General features: G+C 35.5%; 1 protein-coding gene across 6 annotated transcripts in view; it reads left to right on the forward strand.

The window, feature by feature from the left end:
- The first annotated feature begins 7,765 nt into the window (after nucleotides 1-7,765).
- LOC132623959 (uncharacterized) overlaps nucleotides 7,766-20,563 on the forward strand; it is a 46,282-nt gene continuing 33,484 nt past the window's right edge. For 5 of the 6 annotated variants that reach the window (XR_009576489.1, XR_009576490.1, XR_009576491.1 and 2 more), the window contains exons 1-4: nucleotides 7,766-7,923; nucleotides 11,358-11,456; nucleotides 14,239-14,364; nucleotides 18,884-19,178. Coding sequence is in view for 3 of the 6 variants with exons in the window: in XM_060338773.1 (XP_060194756.1) it covers nucleotides 7,909-7,923; nucleotides 11,358-11,456; nucleotides 14,239-14,364; nucleotides 18,884-19,178 (535 nt within the window). In the remaining 3 variants the exon portion in view is untranslated. The other variant, XM_060338774.1, reaches the window with a different exon arrangement.

The following is a 20,563-nucleotide window of genomic DNA, read 5'->3' on the forward strand; positions in this document are numbered from 1 at the left end:
CCTCACACAAAACAAAGAATCTCCCACACACATATAAACAAAGAACTTAGGACGAAGACGAAAGAGAGAATAAACACTCATACTCACAAAGACGTTCACACACTACAAATGCACATACCATATGCTTGCCTTTAATTTCAATGGCTTAACTTTGGACGGTTCAGCCGTGATCACACTAGGACTTATTCTCGGCTTGTAATGTAGGTTTGGGGACGGGTAGGATACTCATTTAGGAATTAGTCATTCACCCTCCTTGAACACTACATCTTTCTTTTACCTTGATTCGCCTCTCATTTTTCTCCCTTTGTTTTCACTTGTTCGACCTCGATGTGGGTTGCTTATTAATGAAACTACTTTCTTTTTATGCTGTATTTTTTTTTTATTTTCTTTTTTTTGCTTACACTATTATATTGCTTTTTTTTCTAACACCCACATCGAATCATGACTAGATAACTCAAGCCACCCCCAACTTGGCTTTTAGCCACTTCTTCACACTTCTGTCACCCCTAACTTAGGCGTTTCGCCTCTTCTTGTTACACCTCGGAAAAGTCCCCGTACATGTACAAGGAATAGACCAACGAAGGATATGGGAGGGGGGTGTTTTACTAAGCAAGGGGTGATGATTCGTGAATTTTTGGAAATGGAAAAGTTGTAGAATTTCATGCAGCCCAGTGGTCGTATAGTGATTTACGGCCCGTAAAGTGATTTACGGACCGTAAACCACCATCGTCCTCCAGCCTTTCAAATTTCAACTTTCTGTTAAGTGGTGAAATGCTTAAATACGACTTGGAATACGGCCCGTAAACTGGTTTACGGACCGTAAAACTCGATCGTAAACTGCCATGTTCTTCAGCCAGCTTCTCTGTTTTGGACATGCTTAAAGACGACCACATAATACGGCTCGTAAACTAGTTTACGGCCCGTAAACTGTCGTTTACGACCACTGTTCACCCCGACTGGAATTCAATAAAGATCAAACTTTGAGTTATTAAAAGGGACCAAAGCCTCACTTTATTTCATTATTCATCTATACAACTCAAGAAAGCTCTAGAACTCTCTCAATACTTCATCCATAGAAATTCAAGGGAATCAAGGGAAGAAACTAGGATCATCAACACTAAACTTATGAAACAAGTGAATGAAACCTAGTTGGAAGTCATCTTCTCCAAGAAATCACAAAAGAGGTAAAGGAGGGTTTTGGTGCACAAGGAAGGATTCTACTCTAAGCTTGTTCCACCACCATCCAAGGTGAGTTTTATGACTTTAACATGTGGTTTAAAGTATTAGAAGACTAAGACACTTGAATTGTAGTAAGACATAGGAAGTGCACCATTATTTAGTGAATAGTGTCACTGTGGAGTGATGGTTGAATGGAATCATGGAAGTTGACATGCTATGATTATAAATACGTTATAAATGACGTTTTGACCATGAAATAAGTGCGACGCATGAGTAAAAGTGACAATTAGCTAAAACCACTAAATGTGGAGAAATTGGAGGAAATTGGTGGATTTTGCTAAACGTACATAAATGATGATTGCTGATTTCTATATTGTGGATACTGTCGCGAATGTTTGGGAGCTAAAATAGAATATGGGAAACACAGTATAAACAAAGGTAGTGCTGCCTAATTTTCCCTAGAAATAGTAGTCCGTCCTTATAATTTCTTAGCTAACGACGACATGAATTCTCTTGAAGGTATATGCACGCGCAATAAAGGAAATACGAGCAAGCGATAAGAATAGTAAACGTCAAAGGTATGTGAGGCTATTCCCTTTCTTTCAAAGGCATGATCCCTAGCTTACGATTTCATAAATGCTCCCATCTTTTCCTTGCTATCAAAGGTTAAAAAGTCTAAGATTCCGAAGCATGATTTCCTTCTTGATATTCCATAAATGTTTTCCAAGTACTCCTATTTCCCAAAACCAAAGGTTGTGATTATGTGAGTTCTTATGATAACGACGAAGGATATTTTTTTTCAATGACAACGATGATGTCAAAAGTGAGAATATCATTATGATGACTATGATGAGAATGATCTTATGTTTAAAAGTTTCAAGTTTACGATTTCAAGGACTATATGAGAACGTCGAGCTATTTACTGATTTCTCAATTTATTCATGGATGGTGACTTTATTTCTAAATCTTCCAAAGTATATGAATGGATGCCTTATGAAGTTCATGATTTTATTCTATGCTTTCTTTTAATGCTATTCTTCATTGATAGTCTCGCCTTATAATAATTGTTCCTTCAAGGTGAGACAAAGCGACGATGATTACCCCATAACATAATAGGAGGCTTTCGACCTTACGTCACTCCGACGTACTTACAGCTTTTCCTTGGGCTCTCAAGCATGCTATGTATATTATGTATATATATATATATGATATGAAAATGTTTTCAGGGGAAATGGGGAAAGGTGAGGCGCTATAGACGCATAGCCACCTGGTCAGCTAGCATATCATGATTTCATCCTGGACGCGGGATGCCCGGACGCGGGATATATGGGTTATGGATCGGGCCGTACGTTCCTCGGCACTAACTTATTATATTTATGGATCGGGCCGTACATTCCTCGGCACTAACATATGATGACATATGGATCGGGCTGCGCGTTCCGCAGCAATTTACTATATGATGCTTTATGAGTATGCATGCATGGATCCGCCTTAAGAGGCAAGCAGTTATCGATTATCCCCTTGTACTTACTTTACTTCCTTATTCTTACTTTATTTCTTGATGTATGCCTTACATACTCAGTACAATGCTCGTACTGACATCCTTTTCTTTGGATGCTGTGTTCATGCCCACAGGTAGACGGGAAAGCGGTCCAGACTGATAGGAGTCACTAGCCGAGCTGAAGAGCACTCCATCTTCCGGAGGTGCTAATTGGTTGTTCCTTTTGTGTATATATTTGTATGCCACTCAATAGAGGCTCATAGATGCTCGATGTGGGTTGTGTGGTTCCACAACGTAGGTAGTACGCATGTGTATAGGTATATTGAAATATGTTTTTGTATTAACACGTTATATTTTTGTAATGAAAAGCAAATCCTCTTTTTAAAGTTAACCGGAAATAGACGAATGATTGTTAAATGGGTTAGGTAAATGATAGTACGAGCGGTGCTCGGTGGTTAGTCCCGGGTACCCGTCGCGGCCCCTAGCCGGGTCGTGACATTTCTCTCTAATAGTGTCAAGGAGGGAACGAGAGTAAAGATGGATTCATTTAAAACGGGTACGGGTTTGTTAACAGCTAGTCAAGAAAAAAGGTCAAAGGCTCAAAAGGGGAAACAAGGGATTAATTGCATCACAGGGTAAGGCTTATAAGGAAATAGTGACTGAATTCCAAAGAAAGCCTACGATCACTTTACAACCAAACTATCCTCAGCATTCAAACATGAAAAACCAGGCAAGTTCTAGATTGCAAAAGCAGAGTATGAACAACACTAATGCACTCACACGCACAATGGCATAAGGATCACTTTAATTACTACCCAAGTAACATTCGACACACATAATACCCTAATATTCCAACTATCATAATTAAACACCTCAACTTTCTAAAATCAACACTATTTTTAATTAAAAATAAGCACTTTTAACTTTCTACAAGCTTCGCCTAACATTCTATTAATCAAGAGAGAATGACCAAAAATACCTTGAACTATTCAAAATTGGTCAATTTTATCCCCCGTTTTGTTTTTGGCTAAATAAATGTCTTTGCAAATAGTCAACTAGCTCAAAAATGCCCTCCAACTAACCAAATAGCTGAAAAGTATCCTTCCTACTAACTGTTACACCAAACAAGGGAAAATGAGCTATTTTTTGCCCTTGAACTATTTAAAATGAGGCAATTTTGCCAAGTTTAATTGGATTTGATTTTTTTTAAACATACTTAGAGTTAGTAAAATAAATACATTCTTATTAACGTTAAAAAATAAAATTTTAAATAATTATGTAAGAAAAGGTATATGATTTTCATGTTCGGAAATAACAATTCATCACTAATGCAATATTGCCCCGTTTCGAATAAATTAACAGTAAAATTGGCTCATTTTCCCTTGTTTTGGAGAAATAATTAGTAGGTATTTAATTTGACTAGTCAGAGGGTTCATTTAGAGCCTGTTTGGCTTACTGGTTTTCGGGAGTTTTTTTTTTTTTTTTTTTTTTTTTTTTTTTTTTTTGCAGAAAAAACAGTTTTTCTACGGTTGGGGAGAAGCAGAAGCAAAAGAATTATTTTTTTCCAAGACAAAAAAAACTCCTATCATAAATATATATTACCAAGTATATCCCTCATTAATAGATTAATTTTTAATTAATAATACCTTTTTTTTTTTTTTTAAATTTTACGTAGTATAAAGTTAGCTTTCACGCATGTAATGGCTTTTATAAATTGTGTAATGATTTTCAATTTTATTTTGGTTGTAGATTTTTAGTATATTTACTAGATGACCTATGCCCGTGCTACGCACGGGCCCAACACTTCGGATTATAGTGTATCTATGTGTATGTAGTTATCTTTGAATAGTGATTATATATATATATATATATATATATATATATATATATATATATATATATATATATATATATATATATATATATATATATATATATATATTATGTTCAAAACACGATTAATATAACATTATAATTTGTGCTTTGTATCTAAAATTTTATTATATTAATGTTTGCTACGAATACAAAATCCGCAAATTTATTAATATTCTTTAAAAGAAAAGACTTGTTTAAAAGGAAACCATTTTCCTCTTTTTGAAATAAAATAATAGCAATATTTAAGCATCAGTTGATACTTTTAATTTGATTAATTTAAAAGTGTAAAATACTTATTATTTTTTATCAAATTTGGATTTGGATAATTCTAATTCAAATTATTAAATTACCTTTACATGTTTAAAACGAAACAAAGAAGAAATTGATTTTCTATTTAAAAGAATGTAAATATTCTCACTTTAGCTCATTTGACTTAATGAGATACTTTGGAAATTACATGAATATTGTTTGATTTTTTAATATGGAGTGCATCTTTTTTTGGACATTATTAATTTGCACTATTATTTTGCACATATATATATCTACACACACTATGTTCAAAACAGGATTAATATAACATTGTAGTTTGTACTCCGTATCTAAAATTTTATTATATTAGTGTTTACTACGAATACAAAGTCTGCACTTTTTTTTTGACATTATTTTTTTTTTTAATATGGGGTTCATTTTTTTTTTAATATTGCTTGATTTTATTAATATGGGGTTTACTTTTTTTTTATATTGTTTGATGTCGTTTAATATGGGGTCCACCCTTTAAGGGGTGCACTTTTTTTTTTTAACATTATTAGTTTGTACTATTTTTATGCATATAATATATATACATATACTATGTTCAAAACACAATTAATATAATATTGTAGTTTGTGCTCAGTATCTAAAATTTTATTATATTAGTGTTTGCTCCGAATACAAAGCCTGCACTTTTTTTTTAACATTATATTTTTTTTAATAAGGGGTTCACTTTTTTTTTTTTATATTGCTTGATTTTGTTAATATGGAGTCCACCTTGTTTTTTCCCCGTGAGTTTGGAGATGGTGGGTTCCACTTAATTTACTTTTTTTTTTTTTAATATTGGTTGGCGTTTTTTTTCTTTTATTTTTTAATATTGGTTGGTCTTTAATATGGGGACCACACTTTTTTTTAATGCTTAATTGGTTGGTATTTTTTTTTAATTTTTAATATTGGTTGGTGTTTAATATGGGGACCATACTTTTTTTTAAATGCTTAACGGACGACGAAGCATGAGACCATTTTACTTGTCACGTTAGTTTTTACACAATTTTTTAAGGAAACGTCAATTAAAATTAGAATTTCACTAATTTACCTTATTAATTATTTGATCTCCATTTAATATTATTTTTCCTTTTATGACATTAATCTCTTTTCACATTTATTAGAGTAAGAAAAAAAATGAAAAAGTAATTAAATTTTATCTTATTTTAATATATAAGTATTTTAAGTATGTTGTTATACAATAATTTTATTTGCTCTCACTAATGGGTTGATACGCATGTGACAATAAATTCATCATTATTGATTTAATTGTTTGATTTTCTAAGCACTTTTATATTTTAAGTATGTTGTTGTACAATAATTTCATTTGCTCCCTCTAATGGGTTGATACGCATGTGGTAATGAATCCATCATTATAGATTTAATTTTTTGATTTTCTAAGCACTTTTTTTTTAACATTATTTGTTTTTTTAATATGGAATTCACTTTTTTTTTTAATATTGTTTGATTTTGTTAATATGGGATCCACTTTGTTTACCCCCATGAGTTTGAATGTGGTGGGTTCTACTTTTTTTCCCATGAGTTTGCATGTGCCGGGTTCTACTTTTTTTTTTTTTTAATATGAGTTTTTTTTTTGTATGTTTTTGTACAATAATTTCATTTACTCCCGCTAATAGGTTGATACGCATATGGCAATAAATTCATCATTATTGATTTAGTTGTTTGATTTTCTAAGCACTTTTTTTTAACATTGTTTATTTTTTTTAATATGGAATTCACTTTTATTTTTAATATTGCTTGATTTTGTTAATATGAGGTCCACTTTTTTTTCCCCATGAGTTTGAATGTGGTGGGTTCTCCTTAATGGTTGGTGTTTAATATGAGTTATTGATTATTGATTTAATTGTTTGTTTTTCTAAGCACTTTTTTTTAACATTGTTTGTTTTTTTAATATGAGATTCATTTTTTTTTAATATTGCTTGATTTTGTTAATATGAGGTCCACTTTTTTTTTCCCATGAGTTTGAATGTGGTGGGATCTACTTTTTTTCTTCTCTTTTTTTTTATTACTGGTTGGTGTTTAATATGGGGTTCACAATTGTTTTTTAATATGAGTTATTGTTTAATATATATGGTCACAATTTTTTTTTAATATGAGTTGTTGTTTTTTTTTTAATAATAAATAATATATGAGCCCACCATTTTTTAATAATAAATAATATATGGGCCCACTATTTATTTAATATATATGAGTCCGGTTGGGCCCACAAACGGACGACGAAAGGGGAGCCCAACCGGCTCTTCTATATAGTGTATAAATTATCGTGTTGATATTATATCAATATTTAATATTTTTTTTGATTCATATATGTGTTATATAAATTGAAAATTTTAATATGTACTTTTAAATTTTAATTTAAAAAGTAAAAACTTAATTAAAATCTTTCATAATAGATATTTAAATAATTTCTCTCTGTAAAATAATCTTGATAGTAAACCTTAATTGATAATTGTCCTTTTTCGTAATTTGACACTCAAAAAAGTACTTTTTAAAGAAGATTAGCCAAACATAATCTGCTTATTAAAAGTAGTCAAAAACACTTTTTAAATGAATTAGCTAAACACAAACTGTTTCTCGGTAAAAAGTATTTTTTGAAAAAAATAATTTTAAAAAGAATACTTTTCAGAATAAGCCGTTTTTAGTTGATAGGCCAAATAGGCTGTTTTTAGCTGCTAGGCCAAAATGGCTTAAGCTATTTGACAAACCATAGAGACATTTTTGAGGAAAAAAACATAGCAGTTAAACTTGACTTAGAGTCCGTTTGGATTTGCTTATAAGTTGCTTATAAGCTATTTTCAACTTTTTTGAATATTTGATTGGCCAGCTTATAAGCTATTTTGTGCTAAAATAAACCCCAAAAAATAATTTGGCCCGTTTGGCTTAACCCAGCTTAATTGTTTTTGACTTATAAGCTAATGCAAACATACTCTTATTCCCAAAGGTCCCCCTTAATCATAACTTAAACCGGGAGAAGCACCTACACCGCCCCTTTGTTCCACTCGGTTTTGCCTCTTAAGTTGGTTCCCTTCACCCTTTCAATGGAAACTCCTCAGGTAAAATTGTGCTTCCTACTCTCACTTCTTTTGAGTTACTTCATCAAATGAAGTTGCTTTTTACATTTTCTTGACAATTAGTAACCACAAAAAATAGGGGAATTACATACTTGTGTTAATTAGTTATCCTAAAACCCATTGTGTAGAGGTATTTGCAACTTTTTATCTTTTTAATCAGTATAGTATTAGATGCGGAATGTGATTGTGACAAGGTAAGTGCTCAAGCTTTCTTCATTACGGGTCGTTTGGTTCAAATACAACAAGTTATTCAGGTATTGTATAATGTAGAGATTAGTAATGCAAGAATTATTTGAAATCCAGTTAGTGTTTTCCTTTTATTCAGATATCTAGTTGGTTTTCTAATTTTCAATTCAAAACATTTGTATGTGACCATTGGTTTTATTTCTTTTGCTCTGCATTTTCTTCTTCATGGCTGACAAATTGATATCTTTAATACTCCAAGGAGATATCCAGGCACTCCATTTTTGTTTATGGACACTATTATAGAAGCTGATTTGACTCAAATGGAAAATATATGGTTTAATTAAGTGGTTGGGAAGCTCACATTATTGCTGGTGTTGGTGTATCTAGGGCTTGTCACCTCCCCAGTTTGATTTTCAAAATTTCAGTCATCTGATTTCAAGAACCAGAACCTAGCAGATTGTGCTAGCTTAGGAAATACGATCTAGGCCCCATAATGGTCTTTTTCGGTTGCATTTTCAAAGCCTATCTCATAATATTACAATTATCTAGTGTGCAAACCAGGGTTCAAACCCAATAGAGACCAGAAACGCTAGGTGGTTTCTTTTCATCTGCCTAAACTTTGGCGGACATAGTTACCCGGTACCGATGATGGCGGGACTGGGAGATAGCGGTACCTGGTGCAATAGTTGAGGTGTGCGCAAACTATGCCAAAACCAAAAAAGAATTACACAGATAATCTGGTTTGGCACTCGAACGGGGCATGGACTAGTATGCCTAGTCCTAAGCAACATTAATGTATTGCATTGGCTCAATGGCTAAAACATAATGTAGCCAAAAGCTTAAGAATGAAAAACTAGCAGTCAATAAATAAAATTCCAATGTAAAATCATTCAAAAAGAGGCAACCTATCAAACATGAAAAGCTTAAAAAGATCTTGAGAAGTAAGAACCTATGGCTTGTTAAGTAACCAACACATACATTTCTCAATATTTGTTTCCATAATGACAACATAATTGTCTGTATTTGTCATTAGTTTTAAATACTTATTCCTGAACTAAAGGATTGAACGAATTTGGTGAGTAGAAAGATGTCCTTGGAACGCTTTGGTAGGAAGTGAAGATGGCAGCAGAATAGGGGATTTGGGACTGCAGGGTGGGGATGGGATGGGGGTGGTACAAGAGCAGAGTGTCAAGCGGTGGGGAGAAAGGTAGGGGTGTTAGGGTGGAAGGAGGATAAGATGAGGAAGGAAGGAGAGAGTCACCAAGTTATAGTACAGAACTAAGAGCTAGTCTTAGGTAGATCCACTAAGTCCGTGGGTTGGGAGGAGCTGCATTTATGATGCTACTAGGAGGAACCAGGGGAGGGATTCAAGATAAGAAGGGAGGCAATGTAAGTTCATAAATAAGTAAAGCTAGTATGGGAAGCAATGGAGTTTTGGGAAAGAAATGGCTTTGTGAACAAGGAACCATTCTTAAGAACCTTTCTGGTTACAAAGTGTCTGTTTGATACAACAACAACATACCCAGTGTAATCCCACAAGTGGAGTCAGGGGAGGGTAGGATGTACGTAGACCTTACCCCTATCTTTGTGGGGTAAAGTGGTCGTTTGGTACTAAAAACTTAAAATGTTTGTAATATAGAATTATCAAACCTAATACTAATCTACTAAATGTTCACAAGCAACCAACCAAAAAGCGCTTAACTATTGAAACATTGTAGTTACCAATCTAGAGCCCGTTTGGCTTAGCTTGTAAGTTGCTGAAAACAGCTTATAAGCTGTTTTTAGCTTTTTTGAGTGTTTGGCTGGCCAGCTTATAAGCCATTTGTGCTTAAAATTAAGCCCAAAGAAATAAGTTGGGGTAGGCCAACTTATTTTTTTTGGCTTATAAGCTGTTTTCAGCTTATAAGCTGCTTTTATTAAGCTAAGCCAAACGGGCCCCTAATAGATAAAAATATGAATTACAAGATGCCATAACCATAAACTACCAAAACCCAATATTTTAAGTCCAAAGGCCTAACCACATTACAGTAGTAAGACATAACCTATAACAAGCGAAAGTGCTGAGTAGTATGCTTATTTTGGAGAATATTCTATGCAAGACATGTTGTTTACGCAAGGATGAACCTGATAACAATGAAGATGTCATATTCAATCAACCTTTTCAATATCATTGTTTATGGTTCTTTCTAGATGGTGCCACATTTCAGGAAGATTGTGACAACTAGAAATTATAGTAAATTTTAGCGGTGGTGAGTTAGTTACCCTTAAAAACAGAGTAAAACCCATCAGAGTAGTTTGAACACATCAATCACAATGCCATAAGAAACAGAATTAGTTTCATGTATAATCCTGTAAAGTTAAAAGGAACATAATGCTGCAGTCTGTAGTAACATTGTCAACGAATTATATTGGGTTGGTCATTATTCACAATTTTTTTTTTGATACACAAATCAAGAACATGAATTATATTGGGTTGGTCATAAACACAAATCAACAACATGAATATAGTTTTTAAATATTTACCTAAGAATCCTAATGCTGCAAATTTTGAATTACGATATGTTAAGTTTTCAATTTTCAATATTTTTGAATAAGATGTCAAGTACCAAGCTTGGCTTGCGAAGGAGATAGGGTGTGCTAGATAGGAGAGAGAGAGAGAGAGGGGACAAAGATGGTTGGCAAGATCACTGTTGGCGATAGAGGCCTAGAGGGTAAAGAAGCAGAGTGGAGCAGTTGGTGGTTGTTGGAGTGGTAGACTAATAGGGTTTTCCAGAGAGAAAGTGAGAGACTTCTATAATGTACTCGTGACTATTAAAGTTTAACTAGTGTGTATATTATTTTTTTCCTTTGCTTAAACTTCTAAAATGTTGAACTAGTTCTATACTTCTATCAGCTTTTGCTTCCTTAGCACCAAAAATAATTGATTCTTGAGATATAAATACGGAAAACTGAAATACATTCTGAATAACAATTTCAAGTAAATTGGATGCTCAGTTGATTTTCCAAGAATGTCTGAACCATGAACACCCCAGGATTTCACCTTGCTCTGAATGTTTCGATGCAGTATATTTTCTGTAGTTCTTTAATCAAAAATCAGAAAATAACTAGAGATTTATATTTTCCGTAACATAAATGTAGTATATTTTCTTTAGTTGCTAAAACAATCAAATTATAGGTTTATACTTTGTGTAATTACTGCTGAAGTACTTTCCTTTTCTTTTTCCTTTTAGTTACTGAACCAGAACTTGCCTCATGATGCTCATACGGACGGTGACATCTTGTTGATGCTTGATCTTCCAGAAAATGACAAGTTCTTCAATAAAAAGAAGGTTTGAGGTTTTGAAGCATATTATTGATAATCCTTATTCCTTCTAGTTGCCTGTCATGACCCAAAATCCCAAAGCCTTGTAACGAGCACCCAACAATCCCCCATGTCGAGCGAACCACAAAAAAATCCAAAACCATTGCATACCAAACGAGTATAGGTCTAATAATAAGACAACCACACAATCACCGGAAACCAATTATCCAAAATCAATGCAGAAGCTCAAATAAAACAGGACTAGTTTACGTACTAAATCATGAGCATCCACAAGTATATAAGTATGACTAAAGTCTAAAATGGTAATAAACTGAATAACGTAAAAGAACTTCTGATGCAGAACTAAGCAGTTGGCTCATCACTGGAATCCGAACTCGACAATTAACAATGATCAACTTCGAGGCTCGCTGGTTCTAGGAACCGTATCTTCATTTCAGATGCACAGGAGTGAAGAAAGGGGGTGAGTACGGGGAATACTTTGTAAGTATCATTGACTGTGCCCAACATGGAAGTTGCGAGGGTCGTGATATGAAAGTAGTCTTTTAAAAAATTCTAAACATATATGATAATCAACAACAATAATATGCACCTAAACATGGTATTAACATAGCCCGTATACAATAGATATACAACCCGAACATGAGTCCACATGCTCGTAACTGATAACTTGTACATGAGTCCTGATGTCCAAAACATATCCCACAACTTAGTGTGAATCGTATATGCAATTTAACATACATATGCACAGTGACAAGTAGTACAACCATGTAAATTAACGTACATGAAATCCATCAAGTTATTCTAGCATCTAACTGATGGATATTTTTTTGATCAAGTAAAAGTATTTTCATTCATAAGCATGGCCAAAAAGAAAACGGCCGTATACAAGGGATGTACCAAAAGATAAAGAATCTACAAAATATGATTCTCTACAAACTCCACCCAATCCTCTATACAACTAGGAACTTTCTGATTACACCAAAAGAAAATAAGAGAGCGGAGACTACTCCTCAACTGAGAAAAACTTGACTCTATTCCTTCAAAAGCTCTCTTGTTTCTCTCACTCCAAACTACCCACATCAAAGCAAGCGGAACCACGTTCCAAGCCCTTCGTCTTCTCCTCCCTCTCTCATCAACTCTTTCATAGTTCTTGGCATTACCCAAGAATTCTTGAACCACCTAAACATATCCCACCACAATATCAAGGTAAATCCACAATGTAGAAGAAGATGGTCCACGTCCTCCCCTGTCTCCTTGCACATGAAGCACCAACTGACGCAAACAACCTTCCACTTTCTAAGATTTTTCCTCCATCAAAGTCACTCCTCTAGTGGCTAGCCAAGTGAAGAAACACAGCTTCCTCTGCACACTTGGAACCCATATTGCATTACATGGGAAATCAATCTCCTCTCTAACCAAAAGTTTCTCATAAAAAGACTTCACCGAGAACACTCCAGTATTTCCAAGGGCCCACCACCACACATCGGCCACTGGATTGACTTGCCTATGAAGCAGATCTATCAATCTTTTAAACTCGCGCACTTCCAATCTTGAAAATCCTTTTTAAATCTCAAATTCCAAAGTCTCTCCACCTTGAGTCCCCCTAATCGGTTGAATTGTCAAATCCCTTTGGCATGATATTCTGTACAAATTTTGGAAATCGTCTTTCAATAATATGTTCCCACACCAGTTGTGTCCCCAAAAATATACCCTCCTCTCATCTTCGACCTTGAATGAGATATTTTTCACAAAATTATCCCATCCCTTCATGATATTTCTCCACAAACCACAACCGAAAGGCAAGACGGTATCTCTAGTTTTCCCGCCCCCTTCCATAATCCCATATTTGTCAACTATCACCTCCCTCCACAAAGCAGTCTGCTGGCTTTAATATGTGCACAAATAATCATATCTCAGATATAACATGTCATGCACAACAAGATAACAACAATACATCGCGTATAATACCTTGCTAGCCCCATATATGCTAGTCACCTCATGATATATATGGTACCCCATATACACATTGAATGTAAAAGACTCCAAATTTGAGAAAAGAACCCCATTGAGGTCAAAGTCTTAACTTACTTCGGTCCAAGCTAAGCTTAACCTTTCAAAACAACTTTACCGCATTCAGAATCCACCAAACAACTTCAGTAAATTCAAGAGAGCAATTAATGATGTCAAACAATGCCATTGGACTCAAATTCTACAATTTAAGACTCGATAAAAGTAAAAGTCAACCCTAAAAGTTAACCCTGGGTCAACATAGTAGAACTTCAAACTAAAATTCAAGTTCGGATTACCCATAGCCCCGCGAGTTCAAATTTATGCTTAGATTTCTATCTTGAGACATTTAGTCCATCAAATTTAGGATTTGATGTTTCAAGGGTTTGCTTAAAATCCCTGATTTTCGCTGTTAAGTTCCATGCTTTATGGTTAACCTTAGCACACAATCATGATATAAACTCAAAGTAGTGATTAGAATACTTACCCCAACTTAAAGGGCGAAATCCCAATCTCCAATTTCCGAAACTTAGAATGTAAAAAATGGTGTAACAATAGCTGCTGCAATTCCCGAAACTTAGACTGTAAAAAATGGTGTAGCAATAGCTGCTGTCCCTGAAACTGATCTTATATACCCTGGGAGCTTCATCGTGATCGCGACACCTTGTTCGCTATCACGGAAATAAACCCAGAGCCAGACTCATCACGATTGCCACAAGTGATCCACGATAGCGAAGTCTTGCTTGACACCTGGTCATGATGTTATCTAATCTTGTCTACAGAAACTGCTGGAAGGCATGGGTTGTCATGCAAAACATGTATCCATACAGAGCTCTGCAAGTCCTGGTGAATTGAAGTCTTCTTTACTTTTGATGCTTCAGAGAGCTAGAATCATAAACTTAGATGAGGTATTCCTTTCTCAAAAACTTATATCTAGAAGTAGTTGAGTAACTTGTAAATGCTAATAACACTTCTGTTTTATTTTTTGCTCTGACTTGGGAAATGTGTTGAAAGTCTTTTCTCGACAAAATGACTACGGTCATTTTTCCCGTGAAATTTGGCCCGACTTTACCTTACTTTGGTTCAAATCTATTCAATTCTTCATCTCAAATCTTATGAGGGTGTCGATGGGAAGAAAATTATTCTTTGTTGCTGGGGAGAAGTCATTTGAAATCAAGGAAAATGGGGGAGACCGAGACTGTTGGTGAATTTGGCTGGAAAGGAAGAAGAACTTTGTCAGTACACTCTCCATCAATGCTAGAATGCTACTATGGGTTTGTCAGATTCTACAGTTGATGTCAGAGGGTACTAGTCAACTGTGCAGACGGTGGAAAAGAGCCGAACAATAATGAAAAACAATATGAATACTTCGCCTTTCAAACTTCAATAATTTTGGCAAAGAGGTTAGGATTTTGGCAACCCAGGAGAAGAAGAGTACCATTGTCTCCCATAAACAGTGCAAATGCAGGGTGGGTTGATGTTGCGAAAAAGATTCAGAATGTCGTAGAAAAAAATTTGGTTGGGTCACCAATATGTGGGGTATCTTCAGGGCTCAGTCTCATGAATCTTACAAGGATACGGTGGAGAAGATGACCTGACCTAAAACTGGAGTGAGGGTAGAGAATCCGAGCGAGCAACCAAAGTTCAGAGAAGTTAAGGAAGAGACTTTGAAACCAAAGCTACAGTGGAAAGGTGTCGGGTGGGTATGCTGGGGATATTACCACTGAGTCTCAGAGATCAAAGGCTGGGCTCGTAGAAGTTGGAAGGTTTCGGCCGGGGTCAAGATCATAAAAATGAATGAGTGCTTCCTTTTCGAGTTTCCATCCAAAAGGGTAGCGGAAAGGATCATGGTAGGCGAATAACATTGGAACAATCTTAGATGACATCTAGACTGGTGGTCACTGACGGTGGGTCCTCATAGAGCAGATTGCAAACCAAACAATGCCTTGGACCTGCTTTGGCTTCCTTTCCACTTGTGGTAGGAAGAGGTATTTCTTGAAATAGGAAACGTTTGTGGGGAGTTCTTAGAGATGGATAATGATTCTAGTTATACAACCAATCTTCGGTGGGCCTGTATTTGCATCAGGTAGACTGATGGAAAGATAAAACCCGTCTTTATTTTCAAGAATTTGCTCAGGTCATATTCTGATATTATTATAGAATTTACAGTGTAGTTTGTGGGAAAAGATCTCTTGTTTCAAGTTTAAAATTGGTGGTTGAGTACTGCATGGCTTAATGAAAGAGTTTAAGGGTGGTGGTCTTCATATCAGGTTTCAGGCAGACCTGACTATATACTAGCCACGAAACAGAGGTTGTTGAAGAAAGATTTGAAATAGTGAATTCCATTGAAAGAAGAATATCATATATTATGAATAAGCTGTTGGTGTATTTTGTCATGAGTAGATTGAGCAATAGTTTGGCTGTGAAATGGAACTCCAGTAAGTGGCAATTCAAGAGGAGATTTCATGGAAACAAAGATCCCGGGTGCAGTGGCTAGAACAAGGAGATAAGAGTACCAGTTGTTAGAATCCTTGTGAATACTTCTTATCAAAAAATAAAAGATCCTTGTGAATATTCTAGAATATGTGTAAATATAGTAGGCCACTAAATTTACTCGTATTGTAATTATGTAGTTATTTCCTTTCCTTTTTAAAACATGTAAACACAGTTATTTTAATCCTGTAGCTTAAGGGAATAATCAAGCCGAGTTCTCCCTTATTTTCTCTTCCACTTCACACCAGTTATCTCCAAAAGATGACCAATATTCATAGGAGATATAATCACATTGATAAGCTGAAGTCAGATAGCAGGACCACTGTTGAATCAGAGGAAATCACAACAATTATTGTAGAACTATATAAGAATATAAAAAATTTGAAATGCGGAGACCTGGATTTCAAGCAGACGACTTCTCTCACTTTGTCAGTGGAGGCGAAGGACGCTCTTGAAGGTCCTTTCTCTGACGAAGAAGTTTGTAATGTAGTAATAGCTGTTTAGGGGACAAGACGCCTGGGTCGGATGGGTTTTCAGTGTCATTCTATTAGAAATGCTGGTAATCATCAAGGAAGACATAATGACTGCTGTATCTCACTTTTACCATATGGAGCAGTTGGGGAAGAGCTTCAATGCTTCTTTTATTGCTCCTACTCCTAAGAAAGCACGAGCAGAAGAATTGGACTTCAGACCGATTAGTTTGATTGGGAGCTTCTACAAGTTTATTGCCAAACTTCCTACTGAAAGATTGAAGAGAGTCATCGACAACCTTGTAGGTGATACGCAAAAGACTTTGTTTAAGAAAAGGGGAAATTCATGAATGCTGTTTTTATTGCTAATGAACTTTTGGACACCAGACAGAAACAAAAGAACCCTGGAGTCATCTGTAAGTTAGACTTAGAGAAGACTTATGACATGTTAACTGGGAGTTTCTAAATTACCTTTTGAAGGTTTTGGCATTTGGTAACAAGTGGATAAAATGGGTTCACGTGTGTATTTCTACTATGAGGTTTTCTGTGATTATCAATGGAACCCCGGAAGGCTTCTTCCCGGGTTACAGAGGATTAAGGGAAGGGGATCCTCTAAACCCTTCCTTTTAGTCCTTGTTATGTAATGTCTCAGCAACATGCTGAAGGTGGCAGAACAGAGAAGGTGGGTTCAGGGCTTCAGTGCTGATATGAGATGGCAAATAGACACTTTTATTACACATATCATGTATGCAGATGATACCTTAGTTCTACATGAGGCAGAAGGAGCACAATTAAGGTTCCTAAGGTTGATCTTGCTGATTTTGAAGGATTGTTTGGTCTTCACATTAATCATGCTAAGAGCAACTTGGTTCCAGTTAATAAAACATAATTTACAGGAGCTGGCAACAACACTTGGGTGTAATACTGGAGGTTTGCCAACAGTATATCTGGGACTCTCTTTAGGTGCCAAATTCAAAGCTTCAGTGATATGATAAAATATTCTGGAGAAGTGTAAAAAGAGACTAACTAATTGGGAGAAACAGTACTTGTCCTTGAGGTGGGGGTGGGCAGGTGGTGCTTATTAATAGTGTTTTAAAGACTCACTTCCTACGTATACTATGCCTCTTTTTCCTATACCTGCGAAGGTGGAAAAGAGATTAGATACTATAAGAAGTGGATTTATCTGGAGGGGAAGAAAACATTCCACCTAGTGAATAGAAGAATTGTCGAGATGGACAAGAAACGAGAGAGTGGGAGCGAGAAATGTCTGATAGCATAAATAAGAGCTTACTTTTCAAACGGTTATGGATATTCAATCAAAATGAAGGAACTTTATGGAAAGTTGTCGTTACCAAAAAGTATGGAAGAGAGCATAACTAGAGCGCTAAAATAACTAACTAGCACTGGCTGGGAGCTAAACCGGGGAAATTGTAATGATGGGGAAGTGGATAGTTTGTCACAACTCATCCAATTGTTGCAAAAGTTTCAGATTTCAGGAATGGAAGAGGACAGGCTGTTATGGGGTCCACGGACTAGAGGTTATTTCTCGGCCAATAGTTGTTACAAGTTCCTAATGACCTCCACTACAAGTGAGCAGAATCACGGCTTGTGGCCTTGGAGGCAGATATGGAGATCCAGGACACCTTACAAAGTGGCATATTTTTGTTGGACTGCACATATGAAGCAGTTCTTATACAACAGTCCTTACAGAGAAGGGGTATAGCTATTTGCATTGTAGCTTCAGAACTCAAATCTTGAATATGTTTTTAAACATTTTTCAAGTTAGCTGGGTGTTGCTTAAAACTATCAAACAATTACTGCACCGTTGGACTGGTAAGGGTATTGGGAAGGAGAAAAGAAGAGTCTAGGAGTCCATTCCTTCCTGCATATGGTGGGTGATTTGGAAGGGAAGGAATCAAAGATGTTTTGACAGAAAACGTGAAAGTGTTCATACATTGAAATATAGATGTATATTTTTTTGGCTTTTTGGTGTAGACTAGAAGATGTTGGTACAGCAGATAGGATTTTTTTCGTCAGTTTCCTACAGTGTAAAGGAACTGATTTGCGTGTATTTTGGCATAAAATTTTGCCCCCGTCTATAAAATCTTACCAAAAAAATGTTAATAACACTTTTTTGAGTAGCTTTCTGTGAGTAGTAATTCAAAATCCTAATTCTATGAATTGTGAGGACAATCAGTTGTCGATAGAACAGTTAAAATTTGCCTATGGATTGTTGGTGAAGCAAAATATATGTAATCAGTTGCTTTTCTAACCAGCTCCTTTCTATGTTGGTTTTATATCTGCCAAAAGAACAGTTTTACTATAATTTCAGTTCTGAATATACCACAGCTTATCGAAAGAGGGGGAAAATCATTAATGTGCCACTAACAGAATGACAATCAAAAAATCTCCAAGTATCATTTTGTTGATGAGATCGCACTGATAAAAGTTGTCTTTGGTTTAGCTGGAACTTTACTTTGGTGGAGAAGATGTCACAGATATGGTAGGATTTAATAGTCCAAGGAATGAAATGGAAGCTTTGAATTCAATTCTTACTGCCATTGCTAAGTTAGATGGCGAACATTGTTCAACAACCGCATTGCAAGAATTACGAGTTGCAGCTGTCAACTTGATTTCTGAGTTGGGAGAGAAATTCAAAGAGGAGAGAAAAGTTGTTACTCAATCTAGGTGTGAGCAAGAGAAATGTTTACAACAGTGGGGCGAAGACCGAGGTGTGAAGTCACAATTGGAGATATCTTGTAAGTTCTCATCTCATCATTAATCCAAAAGTCGAGATTATTTTTTTATTTTTGGCATACATGATTTAAAATGCTATTGGAAAAAAGAGGAAACTCATATTCTTTCTCAGCTAAGCTTTGGAGCTTAATCTAGGAACTATAGAATTGCAATTCAGGGTTATCATTATGTATATTACTTCCCTGTTTACGTGGAGTTTTGTGTGATGACCTTTTAGTTGGTGTTTGCGAATTTCATTTCTTTTTTGTTTGATTCGTACTTGTCTTTGGTGTCAGAAAACTACTTCGAATAAAAAGGATAATGTTGACTGCTGTTTTATTTTCATTTTTTTTTAAGGCAACCTCCCTCTGCTTATTGCCTTTCTTGCAGCTCACCCTGTTGCTCATACTCTCCATTTCTTAACCTCTTGCCATCTACTTCCTACTTTCAAACTTCTTGCAAGTACATTTTTATGCCTATCAAACTTTCTCTTTTTATTTTTTATTATAAAAAACATGTAATTTTGATGAAGTAAAAACATATCATTAAAAGCATCAAGAAGATGCAGAAATTTACAGAGCTGAGTACAGGGACTCAGAAGCAAAAGTGTAGCACAGTCAGTTCTAGTTACATGTGAAACAAATTAGCACATGTTTTCAATTAAGTGCTTTGTGGTTGAGGTATGGGAGTAACAACTTGGAATTCTTGATGTGAGCCCATCGGTTTCAATTTTGGTGGGCAGGATTATCTTAGGAACCTGTGGTTTCTGGGTGGAGACGTCGAGGTGCAATAAAGCTTGCCCGGGCACCACCAGCTTTTAAAAAAGGAAAGAAAGCAAATTATTTCATGAAAAAACAATAGATTAGTTTTGGTGATCAAATTTTTTATGTCTACGTACGTGATTTACCAACAAAAGCAGCGAGGAAGTGTAGAATTGTGTATCTGATTCTTTTTTTGAGTGCCACATGTCCAATTCTTTTTTTTTCTTACTTTTTTTTTTTTAATCTTTCACACTTCTAACCTTTCTTCTACGTACGTACTTCTCAACACAGTAAAAAAACCAGGAAAAAGATGGCGTTAAGGGCAACGATGCGACGAACCGGCGGCGTAAACTCCAGTCTCCGGCGATTCGTCCACGTCACTCCCCGTCCGGCCCCACTAGATAGAGTCGTTAATCACCCAACTGCCACGGCGCCGTCGTTAGTTTTTCCTGAAAATGAGAATAACAGTAACAACATAGGAGGATATATGTTTCCTAGTTCACCTTTCGTTGGTGGGTCCATCGAGCTTATGGCTGTTCCTAAGAAGAAGGTTTGATTTTTTTTAATTTTCTCAAGGATCCTTCCTTTTAGAATGAATTTGTACGTGTAATTAGTTAAAAATTTAGGAGGGCATTTGGACATAAAAA

This window comes from Lycium barbarum, chromosome 12 (genome assembly GCF_019175385.1).
Source record: "Lycium barbarum isolate Lr01 chromosome 12, ASM1917538v2, whole genome shotgun sequence".
Lineage (NCBI taxonomy): Eukaryota > Viridiplantae > Streptophyta > Magnoliopsida > Solanales > Solanaceae > Lycium > Lycium barbarum.